This window comes from Mesocricetus auratus, unplaced genomic scaffold, assembly GCF_017639785.1.
Source record: "Mesocricetus auratus isolate SY011 unplaced genomic scaffold, BCM_Maur_2.0 contig_10401_pilon_obj, whole genome shotgun sequence".
NCBI lineage: Eukaryota > Metazoa > Chordata > Mammalia > Rodentia > Cricetidae > Mesocricetus > Mesocricetus auratus.
Window position 1 is genome coordinate 2,550 of NW_024431390.1, and position 15,247 is coordinate 17,796.

Below are 15,247 nucleotides of genomic sequence, written 5' to 3' on the forward strand. Positions count from 1 at the left end.
TATAAAGCACAATACAGTGGAACATGATGGAAATCCCATTATGTGGAAGGCCAGATAGTATGAATGCCTTCTTTATCTGTCTGCACAGCAAAACTTTTCTCAGAAAGAAAAGATAAAGATAGATACATTGATAGACAGACAGACAGATAGATAGATCAGTAGATAACACACCTGATATGGTTTAATCAAGCACACACACACACACACTATATATATATATATATATATATATATATATATATATAATCTTACCTAGGGAAGACCTTACTGAAGTAGATTGGAGCAAAATTTGGAAATAATCTACACAAAACTGGGTCATTTTCTAGCAAATGTAAAGAGATTCTCTAAGTACTCATTCTTTGAGCTTGCAGTGACACAGTACTCAATAATAAAACTTTTCAGTTCATCATGAATGAACTAGGAAATGACTGAGTTGAGAGAGGGTGTTTTGTTATTGATTTGCTTTTACAGTTAAGATTGATTATTTTTAAAGGAATTGATCTGTCTAATTTCTGAAAAAGAAAGTGTCCTCCATCAAGTAGACATGCAGGAAACCTAATGAAGGTCTTGAAGCCTCTAGGACCAAATAGACATTCAAGGCTCCAATGAGACAGTAGGAACAGAAGCTGTGAGAAGGGGCAGACTCTGGATCAAATTAGAAAGTTGAGCCACTGGATTTTCTTTTGCTGTTTGTTTTTAAATGCAACTAGATTTTTGTTCTTTTAGAACTTTATATTTTGACTAGGTCTTCTGAAGTATTCTTTGTATGCTAAATTATTTCAGGTGTATATTTCAATATTTGATATGTTGCTCATATAGCTTTATGATCATCATCAGTGGCCATCACACACATTTCCTTGACATCAGGGCTTCCTAACTCTAGACAGATAGAAAAAACTGATGTATTGTAGAGTTGTCTTTATTGAACAATACAGGCAAAAATAAGTCCCCAAAATAGTGTGGTGTTGTGTGGCTGGATCTGATTCAGTCAAGACTCTCAAGAGAAGCACAGCCTCTAAGCCCAGTGGCTTGACTTTGACTCAGTTCCAAATCCAAACAACCAAGAAGAACCATCATAGCACTGACACTTTTTGTTAGGTTTTAGGGGACATTACATTTTCTTATGCATGAGAATGCTGCCATTTTTATTACAAGGGAGGATGCTGGGGAGCAAGAATTTCCCTGGAGAGGGGAAATAGAATAGATTTTTGTGGGTAGACTGGAGGCAGGTGAGGGTGGGAACAGGAAAATCAGGTGCGGGAGAGAAGGACTGAGGGAGAGATGACTGGAATAGGTGGACATTTAAAGAGCAATATGGAAACCTAATGCAGGAGACACTTCCTGAGACCTACAAGGGTGACCCCAGTGAGGACTCCTGGTAGTGGAGGATATGGAATTGGAACTGGCCTCTTCTGTAACCAGGATAGGCTCTCAGTGGTGGGACTGGGACACCAACACAGACAAAAATGTTCCACTCACAAGTCCAGCCTGTAAGATGCATTGGGGCAGTGATGGCTCAGAGCTTGTGGTAGTGGCCAAACAATTATTGGTCTAATTTGAAGCCTCCACACAAGAGGGAGCCCATGTTCATCACTGCCTGGATGGCCAGGATCCAGAACCTGAATAGCTCAGAGACCTAAACCAAACACAACTGACAACAACAACAAAAAAATCAATAAAATGATTCCAAATGACACTCTGCTACACTCAAAGATCTGTGCTTAGCCCAATCATCATTACAGAGATTTTCCAGTAGCTGAGGGAAGCAGATACAGAGACCTACAGCCAAACATTAGGTTAACCTCTGGGAACCCTGCAGATGATGGGGAGGAAAGATTGTAGGAGTCATAGGGTCGAGGACACCATGAGGATACAGTCCATAGAATGAACTACACAGGGCACATTGGGGTTAACAGAGATTAAAGCAGCAACCATGAGCCTATATTGTCTGTGCTAGGTCATCTGCATGCATGTTCTGTTTGTTTAGCTTGGGGATTTTGTTAGAATCGTGGGACTATTTTCCTTCTACTAAGTTGCCTTGTTCAGTTTTGATATGAGGGTTCATGACCAGTGTTGTTGTATCTTGTTGTGTTTTGTCCAATTCCTAATCACTATGCAGTGTCTGCTGTCTTCTGCAGGGAAAATGAGGGGAGTGAATCTGAGGGGAGAAAAGGGGATATTAGGAAGAGGGGAGGGAGTGAACACTGTGGACAACAAATACTGTGTTAGAGAATGCATTTTATATAATAATAATAATAGATAGTGATATGCTTACGCATTCTGTTTGGCACTGCTGCAACAGACACACGATTTGCAAACATGTCATTCAGCTTTAAGGTTCTTTTTTCACTTTATCAATGGTTTACTTTAAAGCACAAACATTTTAGTGCTAGTACTATAGCTCAGTAGAGCACTTGCCTAGCATTCATGAGGCCCAAGCTTAATTCCTAGCACAGAAAAAAGTAAAAAATAATTGCTTTTCACTTCAATGAGGAAAAACAACTTTATCTTCATTTTGTTTATTGCCACTTTGTTTTTCATAACTAAGAAAGATTTGTCCAACTTATGTCATTAAAATTCATTTCTATGTTTACTTAAATTTGGTTCACTTGGCCTGGGGAGTTGGCTCAGGGGTTCAGAGCAGTTGCTGTTCTTACAAGGAACCCAAGTTTGATTGCCAGTTTTGAGCTACCTGAAACTTCAGCTCTAGGGTATTTGGTGTCCTCTTTTGGTCTCTGAAGACATCTTCACTCACACACAATCACAGACACACACACACACACACACACACACACACACACCATCAAGCCATCAAGTTGAAAATTTTAAGAAAAAATACATCATGCTTAATTACTTGATTGTTACATTTTGAGTATGGGATTCCTTTGGTCTTTTGTAAAGTACTACAGAAAGAAAGAACACTTTCTTCCATTAACAGGTAAATATCCATCCATTTGTCCCTAGTTTTCCTTGAGGACTAAGAATCTCTTTGGTATAGTTGTCTATACCACTCTATCTAATTCCTAGCCTGTATTATGTGCCAAGTCCACCACACTCCAAGTTTCTTTCTCCTAACAATGTCACCTCTAACTTTCCTGACACTTAATTCAGTTTCCATCATTTGACCTAGAAGCAGAATTGAGAGCATTCGTTTCTTCATTTTAATTGATTTTTCTCCAAGAGCAAAGCACCCAAGATTCAGGATCACTTTCCTCCATGCAAATCACAACCATTGACTTCCTGAACTGAAAGAAGAATGCATAAGAAACTTAAGGAAGAGGCTGAAGAATATAATATAGTTTTGGCCAAAAGTATGAAGGAAGCCAAATAAAAGTGGCAGGAATGTATTTTCCCAAGATACAGACTGACTCCTTTGAGAACTTTTATTCTAAATTCAATCAAATGTAAGAAACTTTAGGAAAAACAAATAAGTTACCAAAACATGTGAGGAATAAGGAGCATGTGTAGCCTCATAATCCATGATAATTTCGTGAATGACATGAGTCTGGCTCAGGGAATAAAACTTCTAAGGGATGACAAACACATACATAGTTTCATTCAACAAGAGATTTCATATTTAAGAAATCACAAATTCACTCTAGTGTGGTGGTTCATGCCTATATCTCCAGCCCACATGAGGTGTAACCTCAAAGAATAGGAGTTCAAAGCCAACCTCAGCTTAATGAAGATTTCAAGGCCAGCCTGGCTCCTGGGCTCGTAGAAATACCATCTCACAAAACAAAAACAAAAAAAGAAGTCACCTTGATGTGTGACTACTTTGACCCTTTCATGTCAAGTCTAAAGTAAGGCATGCTCACTTCCTGTTCTCCTAATATGCTGTTCATGTTAATTTTCATGGATTACACTGCAGCAGTGCCTGTGTGTGCAGTTATCAGCAACAATAGCAGACCTGCACCTGGTCCCTAAATGAGAGGTGTCAGACACACTCAGCTGGCATGACCTGCTTCTCAGAGTTTGTGCTCATCTCCCCCTGTGGCTTCTGACACTGTGCCACTCAGAGCACAGTAGTACACAGCCGAGTCTGACTCTTGGACCGAGGCTTTCTGCAAGTGGAAAGAACTGGATCCTCTGTCATATGTAGCTACAAAACCTCTGCTGCTTCCTTTCTCAATGGCCTTCGAGACTCTGAATAGGAGCTGTGGACCTTCTCTGGGATACTGCACGTACCAGAACAGGGCTGGGTACTGTTGGGTTTCATAGGAACAGTTCACAGTCAGAGGAGTCCCTTCAGAGAGTGTCACTTGACTTTCCGTCTGAGTCACGGAGACTTCATTGCTTTTTCCTAAAGAGGGAAATTAATAACAATTCAGTGTTGGTCATCTTGGTGATGGCCTGTATTCTGCCTCATAGGAAAAACTGCCCTTAAAATTTACATCAATACCATAGAATAACACATAAGCTCTGTGTGTCATCCCACTTACCAAACATTAACAAGAGTACAATCACTAGTACCAGAGAAGAGTTCATCTTCTGAGACAATGGAATGTGTGAATCTTCATTTCATTAGTTGGAAAGGTTAATGTCAAAGTGAAAGGATGATTTTGAGCTGAGAACTAAACAGGAAATGTATATGTGTTAGGTAGATGCATCCTCTCCCACCCCCATTTTAGGCAATTTGCTAACCTAAGAAGATTGTTGACCTACATTCTCACAGTCAGAGATGTAGTGCCGCTCTTGGATCTTTTATTTGTCTAAGACACCTGATATCCTTTGAACAGTGCTTCTGTAATTCTGAAGAATAGTTGTGATTGAAATATTTGAACTTTTACATTGTCTGATCTAGGAACTGCATTCCATGCCATTTCTAAGTTTCTTGTGTATGGTCTATGTGGTAATCCACTGGAAAAATCACACAAGCAAGGAATGGCATCACATATTTATTCACTACCAGATGACTTTGCGGTAAGAGACAAACTTTTTCCATTTTCTTATCCTACACTTGGACAGGTATCATAAACCTAAAAGAAAACTAACAGATGATTCTTAAATTAATAAGTGAAGGAGGTTGGGGAGTGGGAGGAAAGATGGGAGAACTGTGGTTAGAATGTAAAATAAAAAATAGAAAAATTAATAAATGAATATTTTTGTTTAAAAGAATATCACTACTTGAAATAGCCATTTGTTTCATGTTTGAAACATTTATCATAACTCAACTTGATAAAAGTTTAGTGAAAACATGACAATTTTATATTACATGTATATTTTGGGAAATAATTGATATGGTGTTACTCATTGGAGAAGCACATAGTCTGTTATACTTGAGGCTTTGAGGTCAGTCTCTATCACCTCAAAAATAGTAATAATAATAATAAACCCTCTGGTGGTTTGAAGATAATGGTACCTATAGGCTCATGTGTTTGAGTACTTGGTTCCCAGATGGTAAAGTTAGGAAGAGTTAGGAGGTGTGGTCTTGTCTTGGTGTTTCAAAGGACTCAAGTCATTAGCAGAGCCACATTTTCTGCCCTGCGGTTGTGCCAACAGAATGGATGCTCTCAGCCATTGCTCCAGTACCGTATCCCCATCCCATGCTCCCCACCATTATGGACATGGACTCTAACCCTCAGAAACTGTAAATAAACTCTCCTGTAAGTTACATGCATCATAGTGTTTCGTAACAGCAACTTAAAATTAACCAAAACAAATCCACATAACTTGCATTCCTAGAAAAATACAGAAACTGATGATATTGAATACCCAAGGAAATGAATACAATTCCTCTTCCCCTGACATGTCATTGACCTAGGTGCACCAAAGAGATTCTGAGTTACATGTAGCTGCAGATCCACTGTTGTTTAGACAGGATTCCTTCCATAGATTTTTTCTCAACTGTGCTTTCTCTATATCTTTACATGTCAACAATACTTACATAACCAATATAGTTCCATAAAGTTATAGTCACATAGGACCATATTTGCTAATAAATGTTAAAGTCACACAAGGACATATCATCCCATAAAATCATAGTCACACAGGACCATATCCTTCCATAAAGTTATAAACACACAGGAATATATCCTTCCATAAAATTGTGGTCATACAGGACCATATTCTCCCATAAAGTTATAGTCACACAGGAACATGTCCTCTCAGAGTTAGTATTTTTCTGAAAAGAGTAAAGATTGAGCTAAATGTCACCCTCTGGGTACAGTCACAAATGGCTTGTCTGTGGATGAACAGCATTCTCATAACAATGGAGACACTTTCCACCCCCACAGCTTTTGAAGTGTGTGTTCACTAAGCAATATCTCTGATGATGGATAATGTAAGACTCTCAAGAGGATCAAGTTCAGTGCCCAACACTTATGCAGAGTGGCTCACAACCCTCTTTAATGCCCAAACACGGAAAATCCATGTCCCTAGGCCCTGAAGGAACCTGTAGTCATTCGCACACACAAACACACACCAACACACACACACACACACACATGCACATGTAAACACACATTTACACATGAATATGGACACACACCACTAAAAATATTAAATTTTTCAAGCTGTGCATTACATTATAAAGTGCTGTTTCCATCCACGATTTCTGTCACTAAAGGTCTTCCTTGTCTAGTAACAGTACCCTCTAGTGTTTGAACCAAGATCTAAGACCTCTCCATTTGCTGATACAGTCAGAATGCTTCTTACCTATACATCACTGAATGAGATAGTTAAATAAAGACTCTGCATACATTATAGGAGGCTAAGGTTTTCTTTTTACACATTGTGACTCTTGATTTACTGGCTTTATCCATTGTCAAATATAAAAGTATGTGTTTCTGAATGCAAAGAAAAATGTACAATATTTGGAAGACAGAGAAGAGGCAACAGCCATTGTCTCCCAAACCATCATTGTACAGGAATGGTGAAAGGCACTGGGTACTGAGTGGTTTCATCTGGCTTTTGTTTTTCTCCATCTTCTGCTTCACTTTCTTCTTAGTGAGGTTTGGTTGAGTTGATGGCTCTTCAGCAGCTCCTGTGTATAGAGGAACACAAGTCAAATTACAGTTTGTCTCTGAGCCCTAAAAATTCATTGAGGAAACTACTATGCCTGTGACTCAGTGACACACCAATGGATTTTTATCCATGCTCGAAATGCCCCTCCTGGGGATCTTAGCTCTCCCATCTCTGAAGTAAGTTGGGTATCTCTGCTATCTGATTTCCTCTGCCTCCTCAACACATACTTCAAGTTAAGAAAGAAAGAAATTTCTCAGGCTCATTCACAGCTGCAGTCTCTCCCTTCAACTTACCTGTAGAATTAATAAGTCTGTGAGTTTAGAAACTAGGAGACAATTAGCATCGTCCACAGGCATTCAGATATTTTTGAGAACCCCAATTATCCTGACATGTCATTCAAACCACATGGCTATAGATGGAGAGTCTGTGTAGACAGCTAGAGCAATTGGCCAGAGAATCAAAGGAGCTATGATACTGCCTCATCTCCATCACTAAAGGATCCCCTGATGACAGGTATTCAGTGTTTTCAAAGCTACGGTGACCTTCTTCCTTCCACAATTTCACTTTTAGTTTATTTCCTCTAAGGTCTGGGATTTAGGCATTTATACCTTCATGGTGTCCCTTTGCTTAATACCATGTCTCCTAAATGCTGCCCAGATGTTAAACCTGGAACCTACCTACAAAAATATTGATGGTGGGATTTTTGCCTCTGTATTGACAGACACCAGGACTGAGAATTTTAATTTTATCCCATGTTTTTGCAGGCACTGACCGTGAAGTAGAGACTAGGGACACACTTAGCCAGCTACTTCAGCAGACTTGAAAGAACTCAGGCAGCCTTAACTGCCTTTAACTTAATATCCTGTCTCTGTTTCCCTAGTGTTGGGATAGCAAGTTTAATAAGCACTAGATGTTCCAAGGACACAGGAGACAGAATGTGGCATTCCATGGGCTGAAATAGCCTTGAAAATAGCCTGAATTCATGTGACCTATGAAAACTTTGTTCCTGGAGCTTTTTGTTTCTAGGTCCATGCCCTACCATTGGCCAAAAATTTCCCTGAAAATCACCAAATGGAGCATAAGCAGGTCATGGCAGACCTGCATAGGTTGCAGAATGAGAACAACAAAACCTTGGAGAGAGTCAATGAGCTCAACAAGGAATTACTCTTCTATTGGTAATTGCCTGTCTTGCACGGGACTGTAGCGTCTATATCTGTCTATCTTTTCCTCTGGATCACAGAGTCCACAGCTCTTGTTCTAGCCATTATGGATCTTAGCAAGAATCCTTAGCAAGCAGTTCTTGGACTTGTATTTATGACACTCATTTTTGCTAATTATGAGAGAGACTGTAAGCTCCTCCTAGCACCAGACTGCCAACTTAAATAGAATCTAGTTCAGTGATTTTAATCCTTCCTAATATTATGACCATGTTAAAATAATTTGTCATGTTTTGGTGAGATTCAATTATGGAATGATTTTTCCTGCTACTTCGTAATTTTAATGTTGTTACTGTTATGACTCATGATGTAAGTTTCTATTATGGAGGAAATCTGAGATGCCACTCATTGAAAGAGGAATTCCATTACCAAAAGAGTCATGATGCATAGTTTAAAGACCACTTTTCTAGCTACAGGAATATTTTGCACCATCAGATTGGTGTCAAAAAGGTTCTCAGGCATGGGCTTATTGCCCCCATGGGGCCTATACACCCCTTGGGTCTCCTGTCAGCTCTCTGTGTGAATTTGACCCCTACCTCCTGATGTGGTCCCATTATCATTGTCAGTTAAGGCCATTGAAGGACCCACTCATATCAGAAAAAATAGGCAGATGTCTTTTGTTGTTGGCATATTTGGAAATAGTTTGATATTTTCTAGAATTTCCTGTTCTCTAGTTTTGGCCTTCTGAGTGCAGCTGTCATGGCTGGATTAGCCTCTTCTCTCTCTCTCCTTATGGAACCTTATGGTGAGTTGAATTGATGGGTTATGGATGCACGGGTGGTAGGAAGAGAGTCAAGGTCTTACTATACAGATTGTGTTTCCAGCAATCCACAGTACCGACTCCAGATGGACAAGACCCAGGTGCAGTATGTAGTGGAGAAGCTGAGGCAAGAGACCAAGAAGGTGTTAGGGGAATGGATCCTGCTGCAGCACTACTTGGGAGAATTAAAAGACATCTCTGAGGATCAAGAACAAGTCATCAGACACCTCCAGACCCAGGAGCATCAGGTAGGAAAAAGCAGTTGGGTCAGGGCTAGATCCATCATTATTCTTTCATGGAGCATAAGGCTGTCCATAAACACAATGTGGTATCACTTAGAACTTTGTAAATACACACACACACACACACACACACACACACACATACACACACACACACACACACCATTCATCATCCCCTGCTTTCATGACAACCAACTGTTAATTTCTATGTCTATGCATCAGTAGTTCTGGGAAGTCACTCTCTTGTGGGTATCAATTGGCAAACCAACCTTGCTGTTCTATTCCAAGCTGCATTTCAATGTGATGGGTCAATGACACTTCCCATGCCTACATTTCATCATAATAGAAGTGGTGCTTTGTACAGACTTGTGGGAGTTAGTTCTTGTGGTTCATTTGATTTGCAAAGTTCTGTGAGATCCACATGGGGTCAGGGGAAGCAACTTACAAGGAAAGGAGCCAACTGCAAATGCCAAATGAGTGATTCTCTTTGTCACCTCATTAGATGGCATGTGGCCTTTCTTCCTTATATTCTCTGCATCCTAATTAGTCACTTACCCATACCCAAACCTTGATTCATACTGACAGAAACTTCAGTGGGACTTTAACAACAGCGTTTACCACGTGTTTTGTTGGCAAGTTCTCCCATCACAGAGATTACACTATGGGCATGATAGGTTGTCCACGGATGTGGAAAGCCCTGGAAGACAGGCTTAGAGTTGTAATGGGAGATCTGAAACTTGAAGACATAAAGTTCTCCAACCATCTCAGTATAGTGTGGCCAAGCAGAACATGTTCTCATATGGAATTTCAGTCCCAAGAGTTGGAGATGAGAGTCATTGGACTCTTCTGAAAGAGCTTTTGTGTGCTTATCTGGTATGTTATCTCCTTGCCCTCATTTGACCTCCCCAGCCTCACCCTCTCTCTCTCTCTCTCTCTCTCTCTCTCTCTCTCTCTCTCTCTCTCTCTCTCTCTCCATGTCTGACTCTCTCTTTCTTTCTCCCTTTATTCTCTCAGTTTATCTATTTATCCATTTCTGTGCAGGTTTGTGCATGTGCATGTATTTGAGCACCTAATGACAGCAGTGGAGGAAAGTGTGGGGTGTAATGCCCCATGCATGTGGATGGGGGCTAGAGAAGACCACTTGTTTTGTCAGTGTCTATCCAAAAACAGGATTCTTCCTTCACAGAAGCTTGCTTGAGACCCTCTGTGTATGCTTGCCTTTGTATTTGAGTGTTTTCATGCCTATAGTCAATGAACAGGAGCATCAGAGATTGGAGGGAAATCTGCAGTCCCAGAGAAAGGAGAAGGAGCTGGTCATCCACAAAAAGATCTTAGCAGGAAAGCTACAGCATTACTTGACTGTCTCCCAAAGGAGGTATGAGACAGTACCAAAAATGGAGAACTGGATTCAAGTTGGTCTCTACATTTTGTGGGCTCTGCCTATAGGCAAGTCTCCAGGCAACACCAGGGAAAGAACACTTCAGAATACTGTGCTGTTCCAGGCAACAAGAACTTTCCTCCAGGAAGTAATAGGCTTGATAATCAGTGAGTCTGCAGAATTGTGTCCTCATTGATACCTTTTGAGTTCTTGAGTATGTACTGAGCAGGCTTTCTTTGAACTCACAGAGCTGTGCCTGCTTCTACCTCCAAGTCATGGCAATAAAGATGTGTCTTACAATGCCTGAAGCTGTTGAAATAAGAGTCCCACCCTTGGTACTCTTTGATATAACTCTGTCTTCTTTGTTTGACCATTTCCCATGTAAAATGTTCTTTGGATGGAATAAGCTTAGTCACATCCAGGAAGATGTTTCTGCTGTGGGATTGTTCACAGCCTTAACACTATATTGTGTAACAGACTTTTGTAAAGAACTAGGATGTAGATTCCCAGCTTTCATCCTGGAGTGTAGGAGAATGTTCTGTTCTTTCTCATAGAGCATATACTTACAGTACTCAGATCAAATTGTGACACTGGTTAAAGGCTGACAAATTCAAGACAATCTACTCTATGACTCTTGTTCCTTAGGGGTACAAACAATGGCTTCTGTCATATGACCAATGCTGGCACCTAGTGTCACAGGCAAGTGAGCCACCATTGTATTGCATTTTCAGAAACAATGGCACTCCTGAGAACGATTTTCTTCCTTGAATCTGTTTTTCTGAGTGTGACTAGGTCCAGATTTTGTCTAATTGGTAACAGAGCAAGGCCAGTTATTGATCTGATTGCCTTTCTTTATTTCACAGCACCCTTTCAGAGAAAGTGCTGAAGCTACTGCATGTCATGTACCCTGGAATCTGAAGTCAATGCTCTACAGAGATGACAACTGTCCCTTGCTACTACTTTATCATCATTTGTTTTTCCACAATGAAATCGACTGCAGATTCCCCTGTTACACAGCCTTGATGGAAGAGAACTGCATGGGGAAAGGAATGAGAAAGGGTATCAGAGTGTTCTTCTATGTCTTTGGATAGCATGTTTCCCACTGAACTATTTTAGTCTGGAGTAGCATGCAGACATATGGTGACTGATGTATTAACATAATAGCCAACATATTTTAGGACCATCTTTGGCGAGTACTTGACCATCAAAGCTCCCAAATGGCCTGGCTACGCTTGTCTTTGAAAGGTTATTAGAATCTAGGCCTATCTTCCTATTATGTGTCCAAAGATGGCCACAGGGTGTAGGTTAGTGCCACTAAATCTGCATGTTGAAAATATTGCTTTGCTTCCCTTTTTGTTTTTATTTCTGTTTTGTTTTTGGGGGTTGAGGTTTGTTCGTTTGGAGTTTGGGGTTGTTATTCTGGTTTCACGTATTATGATTTTTTGGTTTGATATTTTGTTCTTGTTTTGTATTTGATATTTTGCTAAGATTTTATGCTTTATATACCAAATGCATTGTTGTAGCTCTTTACTCTTGTTTCATATTTAATATTTTGTTAAAGCTATATGTTTCATATATAAATGCCCTGTTTAATTCCTTATTGTGTAAAATGACTATATTTTTTTCTGGAGAATTAGTTAAATTAGAAACTGTTTTTTTACATACAGATCCCAATTCCTTCTAGCTCCTTTCCTACCATGGCCACTCCAGCCCCCCATCCCATCCCCCTTTTATCTCCCAGGGAGTTAGGCATTCCATGGGGGATTATCAAAATCTGTCACATCATTTGAGGCTGGGTCTAGGGCCTCACCAATGTAAATGACTATATTTTCAAAAACTAAAAAGAAATTTTAAACTTTTTTATTTGAAGTTTATGTTTTTTATTTCCTTGATTTAATAAGCAATGATGCAACTAGAAAGCAAAAGCAATTGTGTTCTTTAAGTGGGGCAGGTAGGATAGAAATAGAGGAGGGCAAATCTCTCACCCTGGCCGAATTCCCCCCCTTGGTGGCTTGAAGATCTTTAGCCAACTGCAGTCCTGTACTTAAGGCCAATTTTGCATCAGGGAAGATGGGCTTTTCAAGCCTTTGAATTTGGGGGAATCTTTCTCTAATACAGCCACCTAGACATCAGGATGGATAAAAGGGGGTGGTCGAGCCTCTAGTCACACAGAGAAGGGGCTCTTCCTGCCTGAAGGACATAAAACTTTCTGCATCAGATAGCACATTTGAGATGCTTAGCCACTTCCAAAGGATCATAGCATTGTGTCTAGAGACCCAAGGTAGACAGCTTCCCTCAGACAAGCAGGAGCTCATTCTCTGCCTGAACTTCCCAGACTTTTGGCTCAACCAGTTTCATTAGCAATACATCATCCTCATTCTCTGTGGACAGGATTCTTATGTGATGTCCAACTGGAGTCCAAATAGACCATGGGGTTCATGGTCTGGGTAGGAGGTGGCCTTGGTGCACCTTAAAACTCCAGACAACAGTGAGGCATCTAGAGGCATGAGGGTAGCAGATCTTGAGCTCAGAGACAACAGCAAAGGCTGGAAGTATGCTTGGGTTTGGGTTGGGGTCTTTGATGGGTAGTGGAGTAGCCTGCTCCCCATCCTGCTCTGCTATGTACCACTTTCTTCATGTGAGACTGATCCAGTGCAGCATCAACCCTAAATAACACACAGAGTCTCTAATAATTACAATGCTTTTGCCCAATGTCCAGGGATTTTTATTGGCTAGTATGGCCTTAAATATTGACCCATAATTACTACTATATATTTTTATAAGGACTTACCTTTCTGAGCACACATCCCGACTTGTCCTGTACTCAAGGGATCACATGGCAACTCCTTCCTCTTGACTATATTTCCCAGAATGCACCTCGACTCTTAGTCCCACCTATTTTTTGTCCCTATTGTGACTGCTTTACCTCACTCAGGATGGTTTCTTCTAGTGTCATCCATTTGCCTGTAAATTTCAGGATTCCATTGTTGTTTTCTGCTGAATAATACTCCATTGTGTAAATGTACCACATTTTCTTTATCCACTCTTCATTTGAGGGGCATCTAGGTTGCTTCCAAATTCTGGCTATTACAAAGAATGCTGCTATGAACATAGTGTAACAGACATCCTTGTATGAATGGGCATCTTTTGGAGATATGCCTAAGAGTGGAGTTGCTGGGTCTTGTGGTAGGTTTATTCCCATTTTTCTGAGGAATCTCCATACTGATTGCCAAAATAGCTGTAGAAGTTAACATTCCCACCAGCAGTGGAGGAATGTTCCACATTTTTAAGAACCCCAACCAGAGGGGGTCATGGCAACAGACATTTTCCTTAATCCTCCAAGCATTGGGTAACCACCTGGAGACTCAATTTCTCATTATAGTTTTCCTTTACCTTTACAATTATCCTTCTTGGTGACACCATAATTTACAAGTCATAGTACATCTGTGTACTGGCATCATCCAACCTTTATTCCTGTATGTTATCTTAGATGATTTTCAGAAAGTTCAGACTCAATCTATATGCAACGAGAAAAGAGATTTGGAGAGATACCACTCATGCATTCAGGCTATACAAATCTAACCCTTCCAAAGTCTTTTATTCTGTACCACTCATAATTCTGTGTCTCTGGTTATGACTAAAACAGACATAAGGGTAAGAGGCAAGCTAGTCTAGTCACTACATTGAAATTTGTCACTAAATTCAAATTTGTGGTGTGAACAAAAGTGAAATAAACACTTTAAATTATGATGGTGCAAGCTCTTTACCTTTAGGTAAATTTACACTTTTTCTCCATGTATTTCTGTATTTATTTCTCACTGTATTTCTTTAAGTCAAATACTCAAGACAGAATATTTGAGGAAAGTTTCCCCTATCACTCATTTCCAGAGAAATGGAAGGATGATTTACTTGTAAATAAATCCTCACATCCAGGCAAAAGCTACAGCAGACACAATCACCCACTTGTCTAAAACCTGCAGGTGTGCATCTAAGTGAGTCCCTGAAGCAGGCACCAACTCACAGGGAGCTCTTGGATTTTGTTCAGCTTTCCCTGTCACTCCTACATTCCAGAAGAGCACAGAAATAATTTGCTGAATCCTCTAGCCGAAAGGAAGAGTAGAGCCAATGCTCTTGACTGGTATCTATAAAAGACAGAATGTCAAACATTTTTCTGCACCCCACCCAGAAATCTGACTTAATAAGGAAAATCTCTCCACTAAGACCTTGGTTATTCAAAGAAAAAGTGGAAGGTGATCTCCCTTACCTCCTATAAACAGTCCAGGCAGGCTGCTTCACATGCCTGTCTGGAGCCAAACAATGGACTTGAGTCACTTTGTGGATCACAGTGGATCTTGTAGAAACAAGAACACAATTGATTCTGTAAGACAGCAGACAAAATACTGTGACACTTGGGATAACAAGGACCCAGAGACAAATGCTACGGAAATCTCAGTTTGCTTCTTTTCTCCAGATCATTTTTGCTAGATCCATGTGAAGCTTTGTATGCTGGGAGCAAGGCTTCCTACTTAATATTCCCAACTGTATTTGAATCATAAATACCAGAAAGTCCATGGCCACAAGCACACAGAGCAGACTGGGAGGAACCATGTGACACATATTCCTCTACACAATGTGTCTACCATGCCCAGGCTCCAGCTTTGTATACACACTCCCTAGGTGGTTT

General features: G+C 40.3%; 1 gene segment (V, D, J or C); it reads right to left on the reverse strand.

Moving 5' to 3' along the window:
* Positions 1–2,955: 2,955 nt before the first annotated feature.
* LOC121138209 lies at positions 2,956–4,528 on the reverse strand. The segment is given in 2 exon segments: positions 2,956–4,303; positions 4,443–4,528. Coding segments are annotated over 2 exon segments (381 nt in total).
* Between the last annotated feature and the right edge of the window lie 10,719 nt (positions 4,529–15,247).